This window comes from Buceros rhinoceros, unplaced genomic scaffold (assembly GCF_000710305.1).
Source record: "Buceros rhinoceros silvestris isolate BGI_N320 unplaced genomic scaffold, ASM71030v1 scaffold31341, whole genome shotgun sequence".
Lineage (NCBI taxonomy): Eukaryota > Metazoa > Chordata > Aves > Bucerotiformes > Bucerotidae > Buceros > Buceros rhinoceros.
The window spans coordinates 26271-44725 of NW_010396507.1; the positions used below are offsets into that span (position 1 = coordinate 26271).

At 42.5% G+C, this 18455-nt stretch overlaps 2 protein-coding genes across 2 annotated transcripts in view; one reads left to right on the top strand and one right to left on the bottom strand.

The window, feature by feature from the left end:
* LONP2 (lon peptidase 2, peroxisomal) overlaps positions 1-11647 on the top strand; it is a gene marked incomplete at its 5' end in the record, with an annotated part of 37137 nt that extends 25490 nt beyond the window's left edge. The window contains 4 exons of the mRNA XM_010145926.1: positions 2652-2794; positions 8006-8213; positions 9505-9695; positions 11363-11647. Of these exons, the coding sequence (XP_010144228.1) occupies positions 2652-2794; positions 8006-8213; positions 9505-9695; positions 11363-11584 (764 nt within the window). The remainder of the gene's footprint in view (positions 1-2651; positions 2795-8005; positions 8214-9504; positions 9696-11362) is intronic.
* Positions 11648-16081: 4434 nt separating this feature from the next.
* The window catches only part of SIAH1 (siah E3 ubiquitin protein ligase 1), a 5090-nt gene continuing 2716 nt past the window's right edge, over positions 16082-18455 (bottom strand). The window contains exon 2 of the mRNA XM_010145925.1: positions 16082-17473. Coding sequence (XP_010144227.1) covers positions 16623-17473 — 851 coding nt within the window. The 3' untranslated portion in view covers positions 16082-16622. The remainder of the gene's footprint in view (positions 17474-18455) is intronic.

The following is an 18455-nucleotide window of genomic DNA, read 5'->3' on the forward strand; positions in this document are numbered from 1 at the left end:
CAGGCACTCAAGTTTGAGCTCAGCTGTGCTGGCGTTAGTGTAGTTACCAGCTCTGTGGGCTGGAATATGTGCTTCCTTCCGCAAATCACGCGGAATGTCTTTTCTGTTTTAGGCCAAAGAAGCGTCAGTGTTATGAAAAGTTGGGTTTATATACTGTCCAGTTTTTTTACCCTGTTATTTTATCTAAATAGTCTAAAATATCTGAATATCTAAAAAACCTTCAAATTCAAGTGCTTCAAGTACACGTTGTTATTCTAGATCAGAATCGCTGGAATGTAATTGCTTTGTGAAAAGAGAAATTTCCTGATCGTGTGCAGAAAAAATGCACATAGCACTAAGTATACAAGTAAATGTTAGTAGGCTTGGGATCCCAGGAGGGAGTTCCTTTTCAAAAGACAATCTTTCAGAAGTAATATTTCCCAGGTATGTTGTGCATAAGATTTAAGCTGGACAATGAAAACTTGCTTTTAAGATGCAGTTCCAGGTTATACCTGGCTTTGAATGGCAAGGGCAATGCCATCCTTTCCTACCTAAACGTAGTTCTCTGGAGTTTGTTAGTTTGGAGGGGCTAAAAGAATTCTGGGTTGGTCTGTTGTGTGCTGAAGCATCTGCTAATAAAACAGCTGAGAAAAAAAACCCATTCCCGCATGATACAGACTATCACTTTAAATGTGTCTTAGGCTTGTATTTTGGGGGTGAGAAGAAATATCTTTACTATATGTTCGTGTACAATGCTTTTCGTAATGGCATCCTCAGGGCAGGGAGGCATTGTCATAAAACTGCCGCAGAACCTTAGAAACATCTGGGTTGTTCAAGTATTTTCCATTTCTGATATATGTTTCACTAAATTATTGCTTAGGGTTCTTGAGAAAATGGTAATGAGTCTTTTGCATCTGGATCAGATTCTGTGGGGAAACGACTCCCTGCTGATGCTCTCCGTCTGTGTGCAGTCACTTCAGCAAATGAGTAGTGTCGGCCTGATACAAATGATGTTTAAGTTTTGGAGCTCGTTCATGCAAATAACAGGCTGCCTAGTCTGGTTTAAAACAATTTTGCGGCTTTAATGTTTAGATGGTCCCCATTACAGTTCACTTCTGTATAGGGAACACCTTTGTAGAGAAAACAGAAATTTTTAGAAAATTTAGAAAACACACAGTTGTAAAGGTAGGTAATATAGTTGTACTATAAATGGAGGAAGGAAAGAGCACAATTCTGAATCCATAACTATTGCTTTAATTATGTGGTCCCTTCTTGATGATGCTTGATTGTATTCAGGCTATTCAGGCTACTTGGGTTTTATAGTCCTTCTTGAAGAGTATATCACACCTGTAGGTGTTCCTGAAAATGCCTAATGATTTGATCTTTGCGGATTTTTTTTGCTGCTGGTGCTTATTGGTCAAGGCACCTTAGAAATACCTCATCCGACAAACAGAAAAGCGGAGGCCTGTGTACGCATATGTCAAGACAGGAGCCGTAGATGAAGTTGTTACACTGCAGTTGCTGGAGGTTTTTCCCCGCGTGAGGACTGTATCTGCTGTGTTCTGAACTGGCCGTTGAACAAACGAGGCATGTCCGTTTGGTGCATTAAGCAGCTGGTCTGGTGGAAGGTGTCCCTGCCTGGGGTGATGGGATTGGTCTAGATGGTCTTTAAAGGTCTCTTCCAACCCAAACCATCCTATGATTCTGTGATTGAGTCAAGCCTTAACAGTCATAAGAGACAAAAATCAAAGTAGAAAATGCAGTGTCAGAATGTGTGCCGCGCAGGCGGCAACAAAGGTGGGCTGTGCGATGCTGGGATAGTAGCTCCACCTGACAGCCTGGAAGGAGGCAGCACACCAGGGCTGGATGAGTTGGGCTTCCAGGGGAGCCGGTTTCTGTGTGATCTACGTGGTGCATCTTCTCCTGCGCCTGGTCAGCTGGTGTGGAGGGTCCTGCGTGCAAGGGTGGGGTGTGGAGAGAGGAAGGCAGAGTTACAGAGCAGCAAGTTTCACTGTCCTCGTTGGATGCTGTGAAATGGGATGTTACTGCATGCGATGCAGGCTAGCTGTAAGTAATGCTGCCATGTAGCAAAGCAACGCGTGTAAGTCTGGTCAAAATGCTCCTACTTTAGCAGACAGAACTTAATTACTAGTGTCAGAAGTTAAGCATTTAAATCCTTGCAGAAGGAGACCACAGATAGCGCAGTTGTAAGCATACGTAACAAGAGAGTATGAAGAAGTGTACTCAACAAACAGTGGTTACGAACTTCCAGTATTTCCACAGTCAGCTCCCTCTTCTATATTACACTGCAATAAACGTGATCATTCCTACAAATATTGTTTGTGTGCAGAAATCTGATGAAAGATGCAAAATCCTGAATGAATTTAATGTGGTTTGCTGTTTGACCCAGTTTAACATGCATTTAAGTGAATTGTATCTCTGTCAGTGCTCTAGATTTAATATTGTCTTTGCTGAACGTGTTTAGGCTTAATAATTTTGATGCCATATTATCATTGATATGACAAGATTTTCAGGAAAGATCGTTTAAGCACACTTTCATGAACTCTCTGAGCATTTCTTTGAATATTTTATTTTTCTCTGTTGTGATTTTTTTTTAATTCCTGTGTCAAGAGAGACTGCTGCAAATCCTAAATTAGATTTTCTTCTCTTAGATTGCAAAGAGCATGTCACAGAAGACGCAAAACCAGAATCCATCAGTGACACAGCTGACTTGGCTCTGCCACCTGAAATGCCAATTTTAATTGATTTCCATGCTTTAAAAGATATCCTGGGGCCCCCCTTGTATGAAATGGAGGTAACATCCTCATTTGTTTCTGCTCAACGGCTGTTTCTGTGGTTTGACTTGTCTGTTTTGTTGCTGTTGACTGAGTTTATACAATATTAACTTTTTAAAAAGTGTATTAATAACAGAACTGTGTTCCTTTGTGCTCCACCAAGTCTTTTTTTTCACCTAAATAAGTTTTTGGTTTATTTTCTTTAATTCAGGGTATATTAATAACATAACGGCCTGACCTTGTGTTAGCAAAGATGCTGCAGCAGTGCTTAGGAATGTGGTGGGGGTTTTTTCAGTTTATAACAACTTTGTTTTTGTTCAGGGGATGTCTGCTGGGCTTGGGAAAGAAGCCAAAAAATAGAACCCCGGAATCTTGTCTCTGAGGCAGCGCAGAGTGTTCGGGATCGTCCCATGTACCTCCCTAAAGCCAGTCAGCAGTTACGGGTGTTTGCACCAGAAGTTCCCAAACATTCTTTACATTAACGTCAGTCTAAGCTATTAGAAATGTTTTACGATCAGGCACCTCCAGCTTCCTCATACCACCTCTGTTCCTCAGTAGGCATATTCCAGAACTATTTTTTTTCCTCCATCTGTATTTTGCCACATTCTGTGAAAATTCCCTCAGTTAAAATAGTTCGTGGTTCTCTTTTCACCAATTCCGTTGCGGTTATTCTCTGCTTTACTTCAGGTGCAGGTGAACTGACCGAGCGTAAGTAGTATATAAAACACTGTAACAGGAAACCAGTTGCTGATGAATGCTAAATTTTTCTGTCTTTACCCTGGAGAAAAGATCAGTAAACCAGTAAGTTATGGAGAAAACAGAAGTGAGGGGAAAACTTCCAGAAGAGACAAAATCAAACTTCTAAGAACTTTCCTGTGATAGTTTATCTCTTCTAGATGAGAGACCCAGACTCCAGTGGATTTGGAGGACAAAAAGGGGACAAGTTTTGCAGGGAAAGCAGGAGAAAATGAATGATTGTTAAGGAATGAGTCAGTTTTTAGACCTGAACTGAGGTTTTTTTGGATATAAAGGTTTTATCGTGGAAGAGATTCTTAATATAAGAGACAGAAATGAGGAAGCAAGATGAAAGAAGACAGCGCTATTGGTTGTGTTAGAGCATGATGATGGTAGTGGTGAAAGCTGGGGGGAATGGGAGGCAAGGAGGATCAAGTGATCACTAGACCAGTACCGTACGACTCTCTTGGCTGCGTGTTTTCACACTGGTCATTTGTGTCCTGATTTATTCCTCTCCACTTTCAGCAATTAGGAGAGATTGCTCTTTAGGCAAAAGGCTTCACTGCACGCAGTCTCTCTTCTTTCTGCTCATCCCTCAGAAGCTGCTATACCAAATAATGAAACCACACGAGACAGGTCCAGGTCCTTCTAACTGAGAAGATAACGTGGGAACACTTCAGCTTGATTCGGAATGGCTGTAGCCATCAGGCCATTTGTAATACTCCTGTGGGAAGTTCTACTAGTGTGTCTCTCTTTTTCTCATTATCTGACTTTTAGAAACAATTGCTGAAAAACAGCATATGGGGTTTTTTCAGAGAAATAACATTCTAGCTGAGTTTTCTTTTTGAAGTATGTTATATACTTCAAACATCTGGTCTCTGGAACTAAAGCACTGCAGGATCATTTGGCTTTTTAGTGCTTGACTTGCAGATGCCCATAAAGCTGATGGAGTAAATTGAACTCAATACTCAAGCCAGTACTCAGATTTCCACAAACGATGTTTATTAGTTGCATAACGGTGCTAAAAACAAACCGAATTTTGTAAATTTGTATGGAGGTTCTGATCACTTCACTGTGCTCCTAGTTCGCATCAAGACTAGAATTAATTCAAATAAATACGAACTTATCACACTTCTTAAAAATTCAGTTGTAGGCCAAGAAATATGCTAATATATGACTTTTCTTAGGTATTCTGCCTAGTTTTGAGCTTTTTCTGGAGTTGATTATTCATTTAAATCTAGAAGTGCAGCTGTGATGGCAAATAATTTCTGCTTTTTTTGTCCTTTTTCTACTGAAGTAAGTAGTGGAAGTAGATTTTTAAAGTGTGGTTCTTGATTCCAAATACACAAAGAGTGCTGGGGTGGGTTCTTTTTGCATGAAGAGTTGCCATGAATATGCACATAAGCATTTCATAGATCTGCTGGCCTGTATAATCTGAAATAAGACTGAAGCTTTTGACCTGTGTATCAAAGGATTTTAAACACCGTCATATTTAGCAGGCAAATTAAGTAGTGCATAAATAGAACTAGAGACGAATCCACACAGCATCAATTTCCCTGGCAGCTCAGGGGAACTGATGAGCAGCTCAGTAATTCCATGTTCTAGTTGCTGTATCTATTAGTAAGTATTTTTCAGTACATGCTTTATGATTTTTTCAATGTAAATTGCTGAGACAGCCACATAACTCCTGTTTCAGTGAATTTTCCCAGCCAACCTATTATTCCTTTGAATTACCTCAAGCGCCCCAAGATGCTTTCAAAGGCAGAGCGTAGCCCCTGTCTCGATGACAGATGTTTCAGACTGGCTGTTGGTGTCCCCTGCATTTGTAGTCTGTAGTGTGGCTCTATGTCTAGCCTTCAAAGTTTCACCTTTGACCTGCGTTTTGCCATTTTTAATTAGCTGAAATAAAATATACAATGGAGGAGGCAGCCAACATGTCAGTACTTGGATGAGAGTGAGCAAACAGAACTGAAAACATGACACGACTTAATCGATCCGCTGTCCTTCAGGGAATACCTTAAAATAAGTGATTCATTTTTCCCCTCTTCGGTGTATTGCTTGTGTATTTTCTGCAGACGTCTCTCAGAGGAAAGGCATGACAGAATCTGCAGCTCATACTTGTACGACAAATTCATTTATCACAAGTAAATAATCTTACATGTCACCTTACAGAACAAATATTGAAATAAATCACACAGGCACTGGAAGAATAAGCTTGGCAGTAGTTTAGAGTGTGAAAGTTTCAGTGGGGTGTTTCAGCACAGCATGCTTTTTGGGAAAGGGGTTGTCACAAGTCAGATCTCAGTCATCAAAACTAGAAGACAGTGCTTGATAGGTCAGTATGGTTGGTATTTGCCAAACCGTATAATATAAAATCGGAAAATATATGTTTAATTTCATCTTGTAGGACTTTTAAGTGCCTCTTTTTTTTCCTTCACCGAATGGAAGTGGGTGAAGGAGTGGGTTGTTCCTGTCGTATATGGGAGTTCTCTGCAGCTACATGCGGCACAAATTGTCTGTCTGTAAATGAGCTTATCTATCTTCAAATGTGCAGCTCTTCTCGGTCAGTGACTGCAGGTACCAGCTGTGGAGTGAATAGTCCTTTACGCTTATGCATAAAGGAAACCGTGTTCTGCTCGTGAAACAGACCAGAGAAACTGAGTACTAAGAATGTTATGGTCGTGGTTTTGATTGTGTTTATGATGGGGATGGGTTTCAGCCTAATAATGAAATGCTAGTGTGTGGCTCCGATTTAGAAGGAGTTCTTGTTCTGGTCGTGGATAATACAGCCCCACGGAAGGCTGCATTGTCCTGCTTCGGTAATCCGCTGCTGCTGTGGGACTGACACCACTCCAGGCCCAGGTACCTACTGCCTGGGGACGCAGCAGCATTTCGAGGGGGCTTCCAGAGAGGCATTTTAGTAAGGGACTAGAATATTTAATAACTGCCTCTCTCTGGAGCTCACCGACAGAAGTGTTCTCGCAGAGCCAGCCCCACAGCAGGGCCGTGCAGGTTCTCCTGCCCCCGGACCTGCGGGAGCCGGCTGTGTGCGCTGCTACAGGGACTGCTCTGATCTGCAGCTGGGCCGAGGGTTAAAAGCCGGTCAGCTCTGTGTCTGCAGAGCTTTGCCTTGTCAGGGTCTGCATAGCACCTGACGAGTTTACTTTCTGCTGGCTCACGGAAGTAAAAAGCATTAAGGTTATGGTCAGTTGTGCAGTGCAGAATGAGTTGATGCCAGAGGAAGAATGGCCTGTTGCTCTAGATTTGCAGGTAGTATAAAGCAGAGTGTTAATTGTGCTTAGAAGGGACAAAAATAGTTTGAGAAATTTTAGTGCAACTAGAAACGCAGATTTCAGAATTGGAATTCTTTTACTGTGGTTCTGTTGTGAGGCTCCTTTGACTTCTTTTCTATCCAAGAAATGAAATGTTTCTTTAAATTCTCTAAAGAATTTAATGAAGAATTCATCCCTTTCAGGAATAGTCAAATTAACTTTCAATTCTACATTTCAGTAAGAGACAAAATTATTTTTAAATGGGCCTACTGCTTTACTTTACAAGGGAATATTTGTCTTTTGCTCTAGTTACTGCCTGACACAGTACAAATTCATCCAGGTTTTTTCTTTTTTGTAATAAATACCTAACTTAGTAGTTCAAAACATGCTGAATAGCTGTATAATCTTTCGTCAGGGTTTCTTCATCTTGAAGCTCAGGAAAACAAAAGAGATTCCTTTGGAATGTAAAATACTCAGACAAAGGGGAAAAAATAAATCAAAACCCGGAGCTTCCATGGCAAACATCCTGCCTGTTTCTCTCTCGCACAGCAGACCGGGATTCAGAGACCTCCTTTACTCCACTCAGTAACGGGGCACAGGCAGACTTTTAGATAAGCAGATCGTAGTCTTGCGTGGGGTAGAACTTGCTTAACTACTCGAGTAATTACTAATGGAGTCAGTGAGATTCCCCATCCTCTTTCACACTTAATGCTGAATGTTTGCAATGAAGAAAACCAGTGTGTTGTCTGACAGTAGTTCAGGCATTGCAGCCCCCTTTGAAAAGGCTTTCAGGTAACATCTGGGAGCAAAACCGGCTTTTTCATAGAAGCAACAAACCAACTGAGGGTAAATAAACCTCTCGCACTAAGCCATATAAGCATCCAGCCAGGATTATTGACTAAATACGTGAAGTCCTTTGAAGAGAAATAGTCTCATTGAACTTCTGGGGGTGGGGAAGGTCTCCAGAGTGATATACACCCAGCTGTTTGCCACTGCCTTAAGCTAACAGCCACACAGAGCTCCTATTCTGTCATTAACGTTTAGACATAAGGCAGAATTACTGCTGCATTAAAAAAAAAAAGAAGAAAAAAAAGAGATCAGACACTTGGGGTAGCTTAACTTTGGTGTTTTAATGGGTTGTTTTGAAAGCAACTGTCAAACTCTTTTGGCAATTGTTCTGTTACAGCTGTTCCCTGAACTGCTTCCCGTGGTGTTTTCCTTCAGGTGTCTGAGCGCTTAAGTCAGCCAGGAGTGGCCATAGGCTTGGCCTGGACTCCCCTAGGGGGAGAGATCATGTTTGTGGAAGCCAGCCGCATGGATGGAGAGGGCCAGCTCACCCTGACTGGGCAGCTCGGAGACGTGATGAAGGAGTCTGCGCATCTCGCCATTAGCTGGTTACGCAGCAATGCGAAAAGATACCAGCTAACCAACGGTAGGCTGGGAAAGCGGCTGGGCACCGCCCAGCTCTACTGCTCAGCGGGATGCCCCAGCCATTGGCCTCTTAGGGCAGGGGTGCACGTAAAGGGAGTGTTAATAGCGCGTGGAAACTCAGTGCCCGAAAACGGGTTATTTTCCCGTTACAGCAGATGGGAACGTTGCTGAGTAACAGGGGAAGTTACTTGTGCTCATTGTGGGAATTGATTAAACGTGGCCTTAGCAGAGAAAGGGCTGTTCTGCAGTCAGTGCTACACTGAAGATGAACTTGGCTCTGGAGCCCTTCCTAATTCCTGCCCAGCTGAGGTGTTCGTGGTCTGGCAAACAGGTCAGTCCAGGCAGAACATCGTTTGTCACTGCAGAGTCTCCCACCCTGGCCAAGCCCTCCCCGCAACACCCTGGAAGGCTGTGGACGGCCTCTGTGCCAAGATGCTTCTCCTCAGCCGGGGCAGGCACTGCCTCTTCCTCATTTTTACATTCAAGCTTTCCAGCAGTACATTCGGGATGTAGAAATAGACAGGCAGGTCTGTAGTTTTCCTCTAACAATAACACAGTTTCTGTTAAAAGTAGGTTTTTGTACTCTTAAGTTTCAGTATTTTTTGAGAATTAGGAGGGTTTGTGTAGCAGCTGTTGAACAGCGTGGCAACAGGATTTCAGCCAGGAAGCTTTTAATTAACTCTTGGGTTTTGTTTGAACCTCCCAAGAGTTCTGGAAATGGGCTTTCCAGTTTGATCATCTGCTGAACAGTCAAATAATTGTCCAGTGTCAGTCATTATTTATGGAAGCTTAGCTAGCTAAAAAACGAAACCGAAGGAAGGTAGGAACGGCTGCTGGCATTAACTGTATACACCTTTACCTCTAGTTTACACTCGTACGTCCTGCAGGTTGAGTCAGGTGAAAAGATGGAGAGCAGAGTATTGGTTAATGCTGGGTTTCTGGGAAGCGCTGGTTTTGTGGTAGGTTCTCTGAAAATTGACGTGTTTGGTTTGGGACAAGTCTTTGTAGAAATGCTTTGGTTTCCACATTAATCCCTATTCTGAATTTCCCCAAACTTGCAATTGTGGAGCTCACTGGTTAACTTGTTATGGCTTTGCCTGGGAATCTGGATATAGGAAAGCTGCTTGGGGTTTCTCGTTTGTTTTTTCTAGGGCCTCTGCAATATCGCGTTGTTTTTTCAGCCTACTGTTAAAAATACTGCGAAGACTTTTCGTTCTCTGGTGGGCTGTTAGAATAAAAGAACAAAATGGGTTTAGATTTTTCACATTCAAACTGTTCTTTTTTTCCTTCAGCTTCTGGAAGTTTTGATCTCCTTGACAACACTGACATCCATCTGCACTTCCCAGCTGGAGCTGTCACAAAGGACGGACCATCTGCTGGTGTTACCATAGTAACCTGTCTTGCTTCACTCTTCAGTGGGCGGCTGGTGTGTTCAGATGTAGCCATGACAGGAGAAATTACACTAAGAGGCCTTGTTCTTCCAGTAAGTGTCATTCCAGAAAAGAGCTAAGTTGTATTAATTCTCTCTGTTCTGGCTATAAAATCTGTTTATAGCCATTGCCAGCAGCAGAGTATTGCGGGGTCGTTCCTGGAAGCAGTGCCGTGGCTGCTGGTGCCGCTGTGAGAGGCTGCGGGAAGGGAGCCTGCTGGAGTGCAGTACTGCTCCTCGCTGTCCTGCATGGCCCATGGTGCTGTTTCAGGGAGAGCACAGTGAAGTGTCTGGTTAGAAAGGAAACCTAGAAATCGTGAAAGTCAGGCTGGCTCTGGACTATGTACTGCATTCCCAGAACATGCTTCCTCAAACCGTTATTGCTACAGAAGTATCTCCCCTGTCTTAAAGCTCTGGCAGTAATAACATGTAGGTTACTCCTGACACTGACTCTGCACATGTATGTTTAGATGATTCTTGAATTTTGCTCCTTGTATGCAGTTCCCAGGCACGGTGTTCCCATACCCCTTTTCCCAAGCATGAGGACAAAAAGGTTCTCCACAACATAAAGTGTCAGATGGAGCCTGGCATAAGGAAGTGGTGAAGCAGCTGTGGGGGTTATCCCCTCCTACCAAACGATGGACAAAGGAAGGAGGAACCTGGAAATAGTATTTTGTTTCATGCGGCAGCGACTAAACCAGAGGTGCGGTGGTGAGGCAGCAGATGTAGGTGGCTCTCTGAGATGGCATCTCTGGTGCCACTGCCTGTGGCTCGAGGCTCCAGCAAAAAGTAACTCAGAGCTGGTGCTAGTTTGCTTGGCCTGTACAGCAGTGACCAGCTTTTGCTGCCTGTTTAAGGTGGTGTCTGTAATGACTAAACCAGGTTCACCTTCTTTCTGAACGTTGTCTAGAATCTGGAGCGATCACCACTAGCACTTAGGCTCGAAACGGCCTTGTTTTGCAGCGGGCTACATTTTGCCCTTTGTGCTGCAACACAAGGCTTTCCTTTCCTCTGAAGCATCGTAAAATTATAAGCTTGTTCTGTAATACAGTCTTGAAATATGATTAGAAGAGTTCGAGGGGAAGAAGCTACAGCTGTGACTGAAAGCAAAACGAATTTAAATCCCTCTTTACCTCTCATTACAACTCAAACAGGAGGCTCGCTGAAGCGATGCCTTTTTCCCTAGCACAGCGCCATCGCTGCAGCGTTGGAGCACAGGTTTGCTTCTCTGTGTGCCTTCTGTTGTACAGCTCGAGCTATTTCTTGTGTGGCACTGCAGCCTAAAGCCACGTTCCCCCTCAACCTAACGCTGCCTTTATCTGGAAGATTGTCTGTTCTCACAAAGGTGCAGGATTTCAGCACGCCACACGAGAAAATAGAGTTCAGACCCTCTTTCTTTAAAAAAAAAAAAAAAAACCACACACAAACCTGACCAGTGATGACATTTTCACTGTTGATACTCTTGTACCTGCACTACTAGATTAATTTTAATTTTTTCCTCGTTATTAAGTTACAGAAAGGGTAGTGTAGCATATTAACATATTTCCCTCATTTAGGCACATAATGAGCTAAAACTACTTCTGCATTTTTAATTGCTTTCCTAAATGATTGGGGGAGGGAGCACCGTTCATTAAAATTTTAACTCCTGGTGTGATTTATTACAATTCCTTCGTTCAATTAGTGCAAAGAATTTTTTTATATATATTTCTTCTTCCTATTAGGTGGGAGGAATTAAAGACAAAGTCCTGGCAGCACACCGAGCTGGACTGAAGAGAATCATCATTCCTCAAAGAAATGAAAAAGATCTTGAGGAAATCGCAGTGAACGTACGGCAAGACTTGACTTTTGTTATGGCCAGCTGTCTCGATGAAGTTCTTAATGCAGCTTTTGATGGAGGGTTTGCAGTTAAGCCCAGAGTTGAGCGTTTGAACAGCAAACTTTAAGCAGGCTGAAATGGCTCCTGTATCAAATTTAACAGAGATCAGGAACTATCAGCTCTAGATTTACCAACTATGACTCTAAATGCAATCAAAATAAATCAGCTGATGTAAACAACCTGAAAACAGCCCTTACAGGCATCTGCTGCTTTTTACTACCATCAGCACAGGATCTTGAAAAAAAAAAATACTGATTCTTCTGAAGATTCAAGCATGAGAAAGCTGCAGCCACGGAGGAAGAAATCCTGAGCTTATCTGGCATGTATGTACCGAAATGTCAGCGGCTGATGACATCTTTACAGCGGCCACGCCTACAAACAGGGAAGAACGTGCAGTTCTGGGAGCTGTGTTCAGAGAACACAAATTACAGCAAACAGCACAGCGAGGGCGTCTAACAGATGGGGGTGTTACTGAGGAGCAAACCCAAGTAGTGCTAGAGTTTACTTACTTCGGAAATAACGTTCAATACGCTAAGAAACAGTGACATGACAGGAAAAATAAGCTTTTGAAATCTAAAAAATATGCTTAAGGGAGCTGCCAGAAGCAATATGGACTGAATTAAATCAGCAAGTCCTTTCAGCGGGCCAATGCAGACACAGTTTTTCAAGCCTAGCAGCTCCCCGAGAACTGCAATGCACGAATTCGTGTGCGGGAGGGGAGGGAACGCACTGGAGCCCCCGGCCGCAGCTGTCCTTACAGCACCAGCAGCAGGGGGAGCCTGGTCACCTCTGGGAAGGACAAGGTACCTGTCCTCCATTCTTACCTGATACAAATCAGCCTGACTCCAGGACGCCTACGGTCAGAGTTTAGCCTATAAAGATTAAATCTGCTCCAACGGTGGCTCATTAAATTGCATGAGGTATTGCATACTGTGAGTAACTGAAGGCATCCCCCCTCAGCTGACAGCTTTGGCTCCTCCCCTCCCTCGAACGCGGTGAAGACAGAAATTTAAACTTACGTAACCTAAGATCCTTGAGTTTTTCATTAACCCAGTAAGTTACATTCTCGTCTCGTTAATTCTGAAACAAACTCAAGTGTGCTTATGAAATGCAAATTGTATTTGTGACAAAAGCCTATTACAGACGCAGCCTATAAATCACAGGTAATTGTCTGGTTTGCTTTCGTTTCCATAGACAGAAAGCTGATTCGCCTGGAACCTAATACCCGCTGAATTTATTACTGTCAGTGCTATTTCTGCACCTGCTTTACAAAAGATTTTACAACTCTCACAGAAGACTTCATCTAATAAAATGATACAAATAAAATCACCTTTCATGCCGCTATTTTAGTAATTCTACTCTTAGTCATTCGCTAGCCAAGTTCCAAAGGTAAGAGGCAACAGTCTCAGAATACTTTCTGCCTTACAAAATACTTACACAAAAAGTGCACAGAAACTAGCCAATCAGTACAACGTGAGGAAGGTACGATAACGAACATGCTGCTGTGCCCTTAATCCAAACCAGCAGGGCAAGCGCAGCTCAAACAACAATCCTGCACTACTCTGCACCTGTGAGAACACGCACAGGAATCCAGCGCAGTCCCTTCACAGGCAAAGAACAAATCCTGAATGTTGGGGGGGAGATAGATAGAAAGTACCCAACAAGTTTCCGCCCCGTAATTTCACTACAGACCAGGGAGCTGCTCCCAAGAGAAGTTAAGCAACGACTCCTGTCTGCCACATCACGCCAGTGTGTAAGTCTTGCCCAGAGGGGCTTTATCTGAAAGGTGGGGGGTTTAATGCCCCTCTGAAGCTATTAATAGGCATTTACTTACAGCTTTTCATGTTCCTCCTTCAGAGTTGACTTCATTATGTTACTTTATTGAGATTTAAAAAAAAAAACGAAACTTAAGCATTACCCATTGCATCAGCTACTACCGACACACTTCAGTGCCTTCTGCTTTCACTGAACGCTGTCAAGAGCAATAACGAGCTGCGCAGCGGCAAGCCAGAACAGTAAAGGACTTCTGAAGTCACTTCAGTACACTAGGGATGACTCTGCTTTGCAGCCGACAGTTAAGCAGACCCGATATTAAGCGTGTGTCCTCAGAATTTAAGATTCCATAAGACAGCTAAAGCTTACCAACGGTTCAGAGCAAGCAGTGGCAGCTCCTTTCCTCTACCCCCACTAGAAACTGCTACAGATAACAACTATCCCACTAGTGGAAATCGCGCTTTAATCACAGCAGCTTTGAAAAGCTACTGGATAATACAACACACCAGTATAAGCAGCAACACAAACAGTACACCTGCTTTAATTTCAGAGCACCACTGCAAACAAGAGCCAGCGAGAGATGTCACACAGGACCAGGCAGTAGCATCCACATTTGTCAAACATTCTCCTTTTAAGGCTTTTCTTTAAAGAGCAATGACAAACAATGGAGGTAGTGCTAGAAGACAAGTGCAAGATGGACTGCATTTCCTCTCTTCAAGACAAACTTCGATGCTTTCCCCATACACCAAAGTAAAATAGTACTTTCTGAAACAGGTAATGCCAGGCTTTAACACAGCATTCACGGCTTCTTTCTCCGTATGTAAGAGAACACCGTTGAGTCAGCAGAGCCACGAACTCTTGAGGAGATCCACTGACTCAGGCTTCTAATGGCTTTGAGGATCTGGGCCTAAGTATAATTTGTTTAATCCCTCCATCTGATGATGGACATCAAATGTTTTTACAGATTTTTTAAGACCAAATGGAGTACTACTAGTTTACATGACAGTAAGTCAGCCTAGTTAGTTACACTATAGCAGCTGTCCTCTCTGACCCCACCAGTTAGTTAGCTCATTACAAATGCTATGTTGGAAGACCCCTTCAGCGGTATGGTCTTGATCTTCAGCCTGTTCTAGTCTAAATAAAAATCACTGCAGATCAGTGCAACGAGGTTTTAAGATTCACAGTTCTTTGGGGGCACAACACAAGCCAAACTATGCCAAGTACAAGCAGCAGCAGCAGCAGCATCTTAACACAAGTTGTGTGCTTACGCAGCCCCTCTCCGATCGCAAGGATCAGCCTGCCGAGGGTTCTCAGCTACATTTTCTTAAAACTGGAGAGCTCACGACCAGATAAACTTGCCAGGCAGCCCAAGCGAGCTGCTCATGAGTGAGCAAGGAAGAGGGCAAGCCACTATATTCCTCTATAAATATCTGAAGCATTTAGCCAAGTTTCTGCCAAAGACCAGAAGACAAACCTGAGATAAGTGCAGACAAGCTTAATTAGGTGAGAGTAATTACTGCATTTAAAAGGCTGCAAACCATCAGTTGTGTGCATGCGTAAGGAAAAATGCTACATTGCAGGGTGTTTTGAAGCATCTAGCTGCCGTCAGAGGAACCAGGACATCTTCTAAATGAAATCTGCACAGTTCAAACAGGCTGAGCACCAGCTTTCAAGTGAAACTTTTACTAAATGAAGCCAGCTATTTCTGTAGTATTTTATTAATCCAACCTGATGGGGTTTTTTATTCCTTACCTGTACAACTACTTACCTCATCATGCATCAAAATAATAGGCACAAGAGTTGTCTCAATAGATTAACTTCAGATAAGAACGTTAAGACAGTGCAGAGTAAATAGACTGTATTTTAATGCATTACAAAAGTAGTTAATAGCCAGACCACCTTCCCAAACGTACGCCCAGTACTACCACGTTTGACAAAGATTTCTTTCAAATAGCTTGAGATGGAAGAGCTTTTCCTCTCTTTCTTGTCTCCCTGTTTTGTAACACAAACACCATATACATTCATGGTTAAATGTTTCACATACAGGCTGTCTGCATAAAGCCCCGTATCCTTCAACAGCCTTTACAGCTGGTGAATCGCACCTGTAAGAGATTATTTGCATTGCAATGTGTAGCATGTCACTAAAATCATATACAAAAATCAGTTCAAGACAGTTACTTCAGTAACAACCAAAAGACACAGAGACGAGAAACCGACCAAAGTATCAATGTGTCAAACTTTGAGCTAAAGCAAAGAGCAAAAGTTGTGGGGTTGGTTTAATTTGCCAGGTTTTCTTTTAATGACAAATATAAAAGACTGAAAACATCTCATTCTGACTGCCTTGAAAAAAAAAAAGGTCTGGTTTTATAGTTACAAATACCGTGTAAGACAATACCTTCTTTGTTCTGCAAAACCAACAAATACAAGGATGCAATCAAGTTTCTAAGCATCTCTAAATTTGAAACGTGGGGTGTTTTTTTTAAATTCAGAAAATTCTTAGTAATTGTTCATTTTTGTTAAACGATAACTCAAAGTACAACAACATCTAGACCTGTTTTTAAAGGAGCTTGCTTTCCTGGTACATCTTTGAACATAAGTACTCCTTTCGCACTCAGTACATTCACAAAATAGCTCAATTAAGAACAGTATCACCAATGAACTGACTACTGCAAAGAGACAAAATTTACCAAACATACAGAAAGATAAGTTCTACCATAGCAATTATGCATATCAAAAGATGACACCTGTAATTAATTTTAAAAAGATACAAAAAAGAGAAAAACCTGAATTACAGAAAAGAAAGTCATATTTATTTAATGAAAAACTAGAAGTTAATAAAAATTAGCAAATACACAAAAAATATACACAAACAGCAGCAATACTATGTAGTGACTTACAAAGGGGGGCAAGGGGAGGAGGGGAAGCAGCGGCCAGAGACCAGACTGCTCAACATGGCTTGTCAGTCAAAGGGGGCAGGAAAAAAACACAAACGAAAACACGAAACAGTATCCTTTTCAACAGTACAATCAATCTACAAACAAGTTCTTAGAATTATTTTACAACATTTCCTGTAGAATCAATTCTTAATACAAAAGATGCCCATTTTGGGTGTATATATATTTTCAGTGGTTTACTGTTGACTTTTTAAATATATTAGTGTTACTACATGCAACTGCTTCCTGTAATTTAACAGCCTTTCCTTTTATTTACCTTCATACGTCTACCCTCCATCTACCAAGTAATTTGTCGTGACAGTCAAAGATGGTTACCCTAGTCTGCTAAATTAAATGCAACGGTTTTAAACACTGGCCTGAAGAGGTTTGATTGCCATTTCAACACATGGATATAGTTACGTTGATGCCTAAATTGCCATTTTCTGCAAAGAGCTGTGCAATGCTGGTGTCAAAGACTAGACAGTCACTATTCATAATGGCTGTTGCAATTCCCTCATGAATAGATCGAGGAGTTGCTTCCCAAGTCAGTCGCCGCCTATGACCATTTAACTCAAGTCGATAAGCAAAGTTTTCTGCTTGCTTGCGTGTTCCTATCAGCTGTACAATTGCAAAGAACTGCTGGTGACCATCATATTTTTCCTGTTTCTCCAATACTAACATGAAATGAAAGCCAAAACAAGACTGCATCATAACCCAGTCAACAGCACCAGGAAGATTAATGTCTGTAGCAAGGAACACTATATCTTCTCCCTGAAGTGTTGTAATGGACTTATGTTGATGCATCAGGTGTGGCATTACAGCATCCAGAGAACCTTGCCATTTACATGAAGCACCGGGACATGGACAGGAGTAAGGCCTAAACTCACACAGCTCCTCATGGTCTGCTTTTTCTGTGTGTGGCAAAGTTATCTCACATCCGGAAGAGGCATATTTACATGGGAATAGTACAGAATTAGCAACCTTCTCCATAGCCAGGTTACGAATGGAGCCCAGCGGGCCTCGGCAAGTTGGGCAGCACGTAAGTTTGGGGCGACAGTTGCTACAAACAAGATGGCCACTCTGACACTGAAGAATTGGTGGCAGCACATAGTCAAAACACACAGGACACTCAAAGAGACTAGCCAAGTCATTATTGGAAGCTGTAGTGCCAGTCAGCGCAGGCACCCTCTGTGACGGCGTACACTTTGAGGTACCTGTAGGTAGTGCTGTAGCAGTCTGGCGGCTCATTTCTGCAACAGAAGAGAGAAAAAAGAGTGAGTATCTAAACACGTTTCATTTTCCTCTGCATGCAGTAGTTCTTGATTTACAAAGAAGCTTCAAAAGAAAAAAGATACAAATGAAAGTTAAAAAACCAGGGAGTGTGAACTGTGGATATACTACGTGTAGAGTATCAGATGTGCTGTGTACAATACAGACACCTGCACGACTGCACACTGAACACGTGAAGCGGCTGTTGTGAAGTGGAATTCAGCTGCGGGAAGCTGCAGGGGAGGTGAGTACCGACAGATACACTAAAAACGTAACTGAAACCCTCAAAGAAGTTTGGTGGTGGTGGTTGGGTTGGTTTTGGTTTTAACACTGCATTTACAAAACGCTCCCCCGAGAGCACCTGGGTGTAACAACCAGGAGCGCTACGGAGCAGCAAGTCTAAGGCTGAATTTGAAGTTGCCATGTATTTAGTGAGATGAGAAACTAGCCATTTTCATGAAAACTTGAACCTCCAGATACCACCTTCTCAGTAACCATGTTTACTGTGAAATTTTTTTTTAATTGAAAAACAGTAGCAAGGAAGAACATCATCAAGACGCTTACTACGCTGCTTTTCCCAGGACAGCACAGTGACGCTCTTGTCACTGCTGTTACTAACGCCCAGAGCTTGTAAAGCACATCCACTGCTTCAGCTTCCCCTAGTAAACACTTGTGAAGGTACCAGAAAAGGAAAACAAAGCAATTATTTTATTGAATATCACAAATAAAATAGGAAATTCAAAAGATTAGATGTGATAGTTAAGTTTAACATGTAAGTACTCGAACGTTTTCGGAGGCACTGCTGATGAAGTTGGACGTTCTGTGGAGTTCACACTGAAGTTCTATTCTTTCACACGTCCACGGACAAAAGCTAACAGCTGCCTGACCGAAGAGCTTGCCCAGGCATTCCACAGATGCAGTAAAAGCACCATATTTCTTACCATGCTGTGGATGCTACACTCT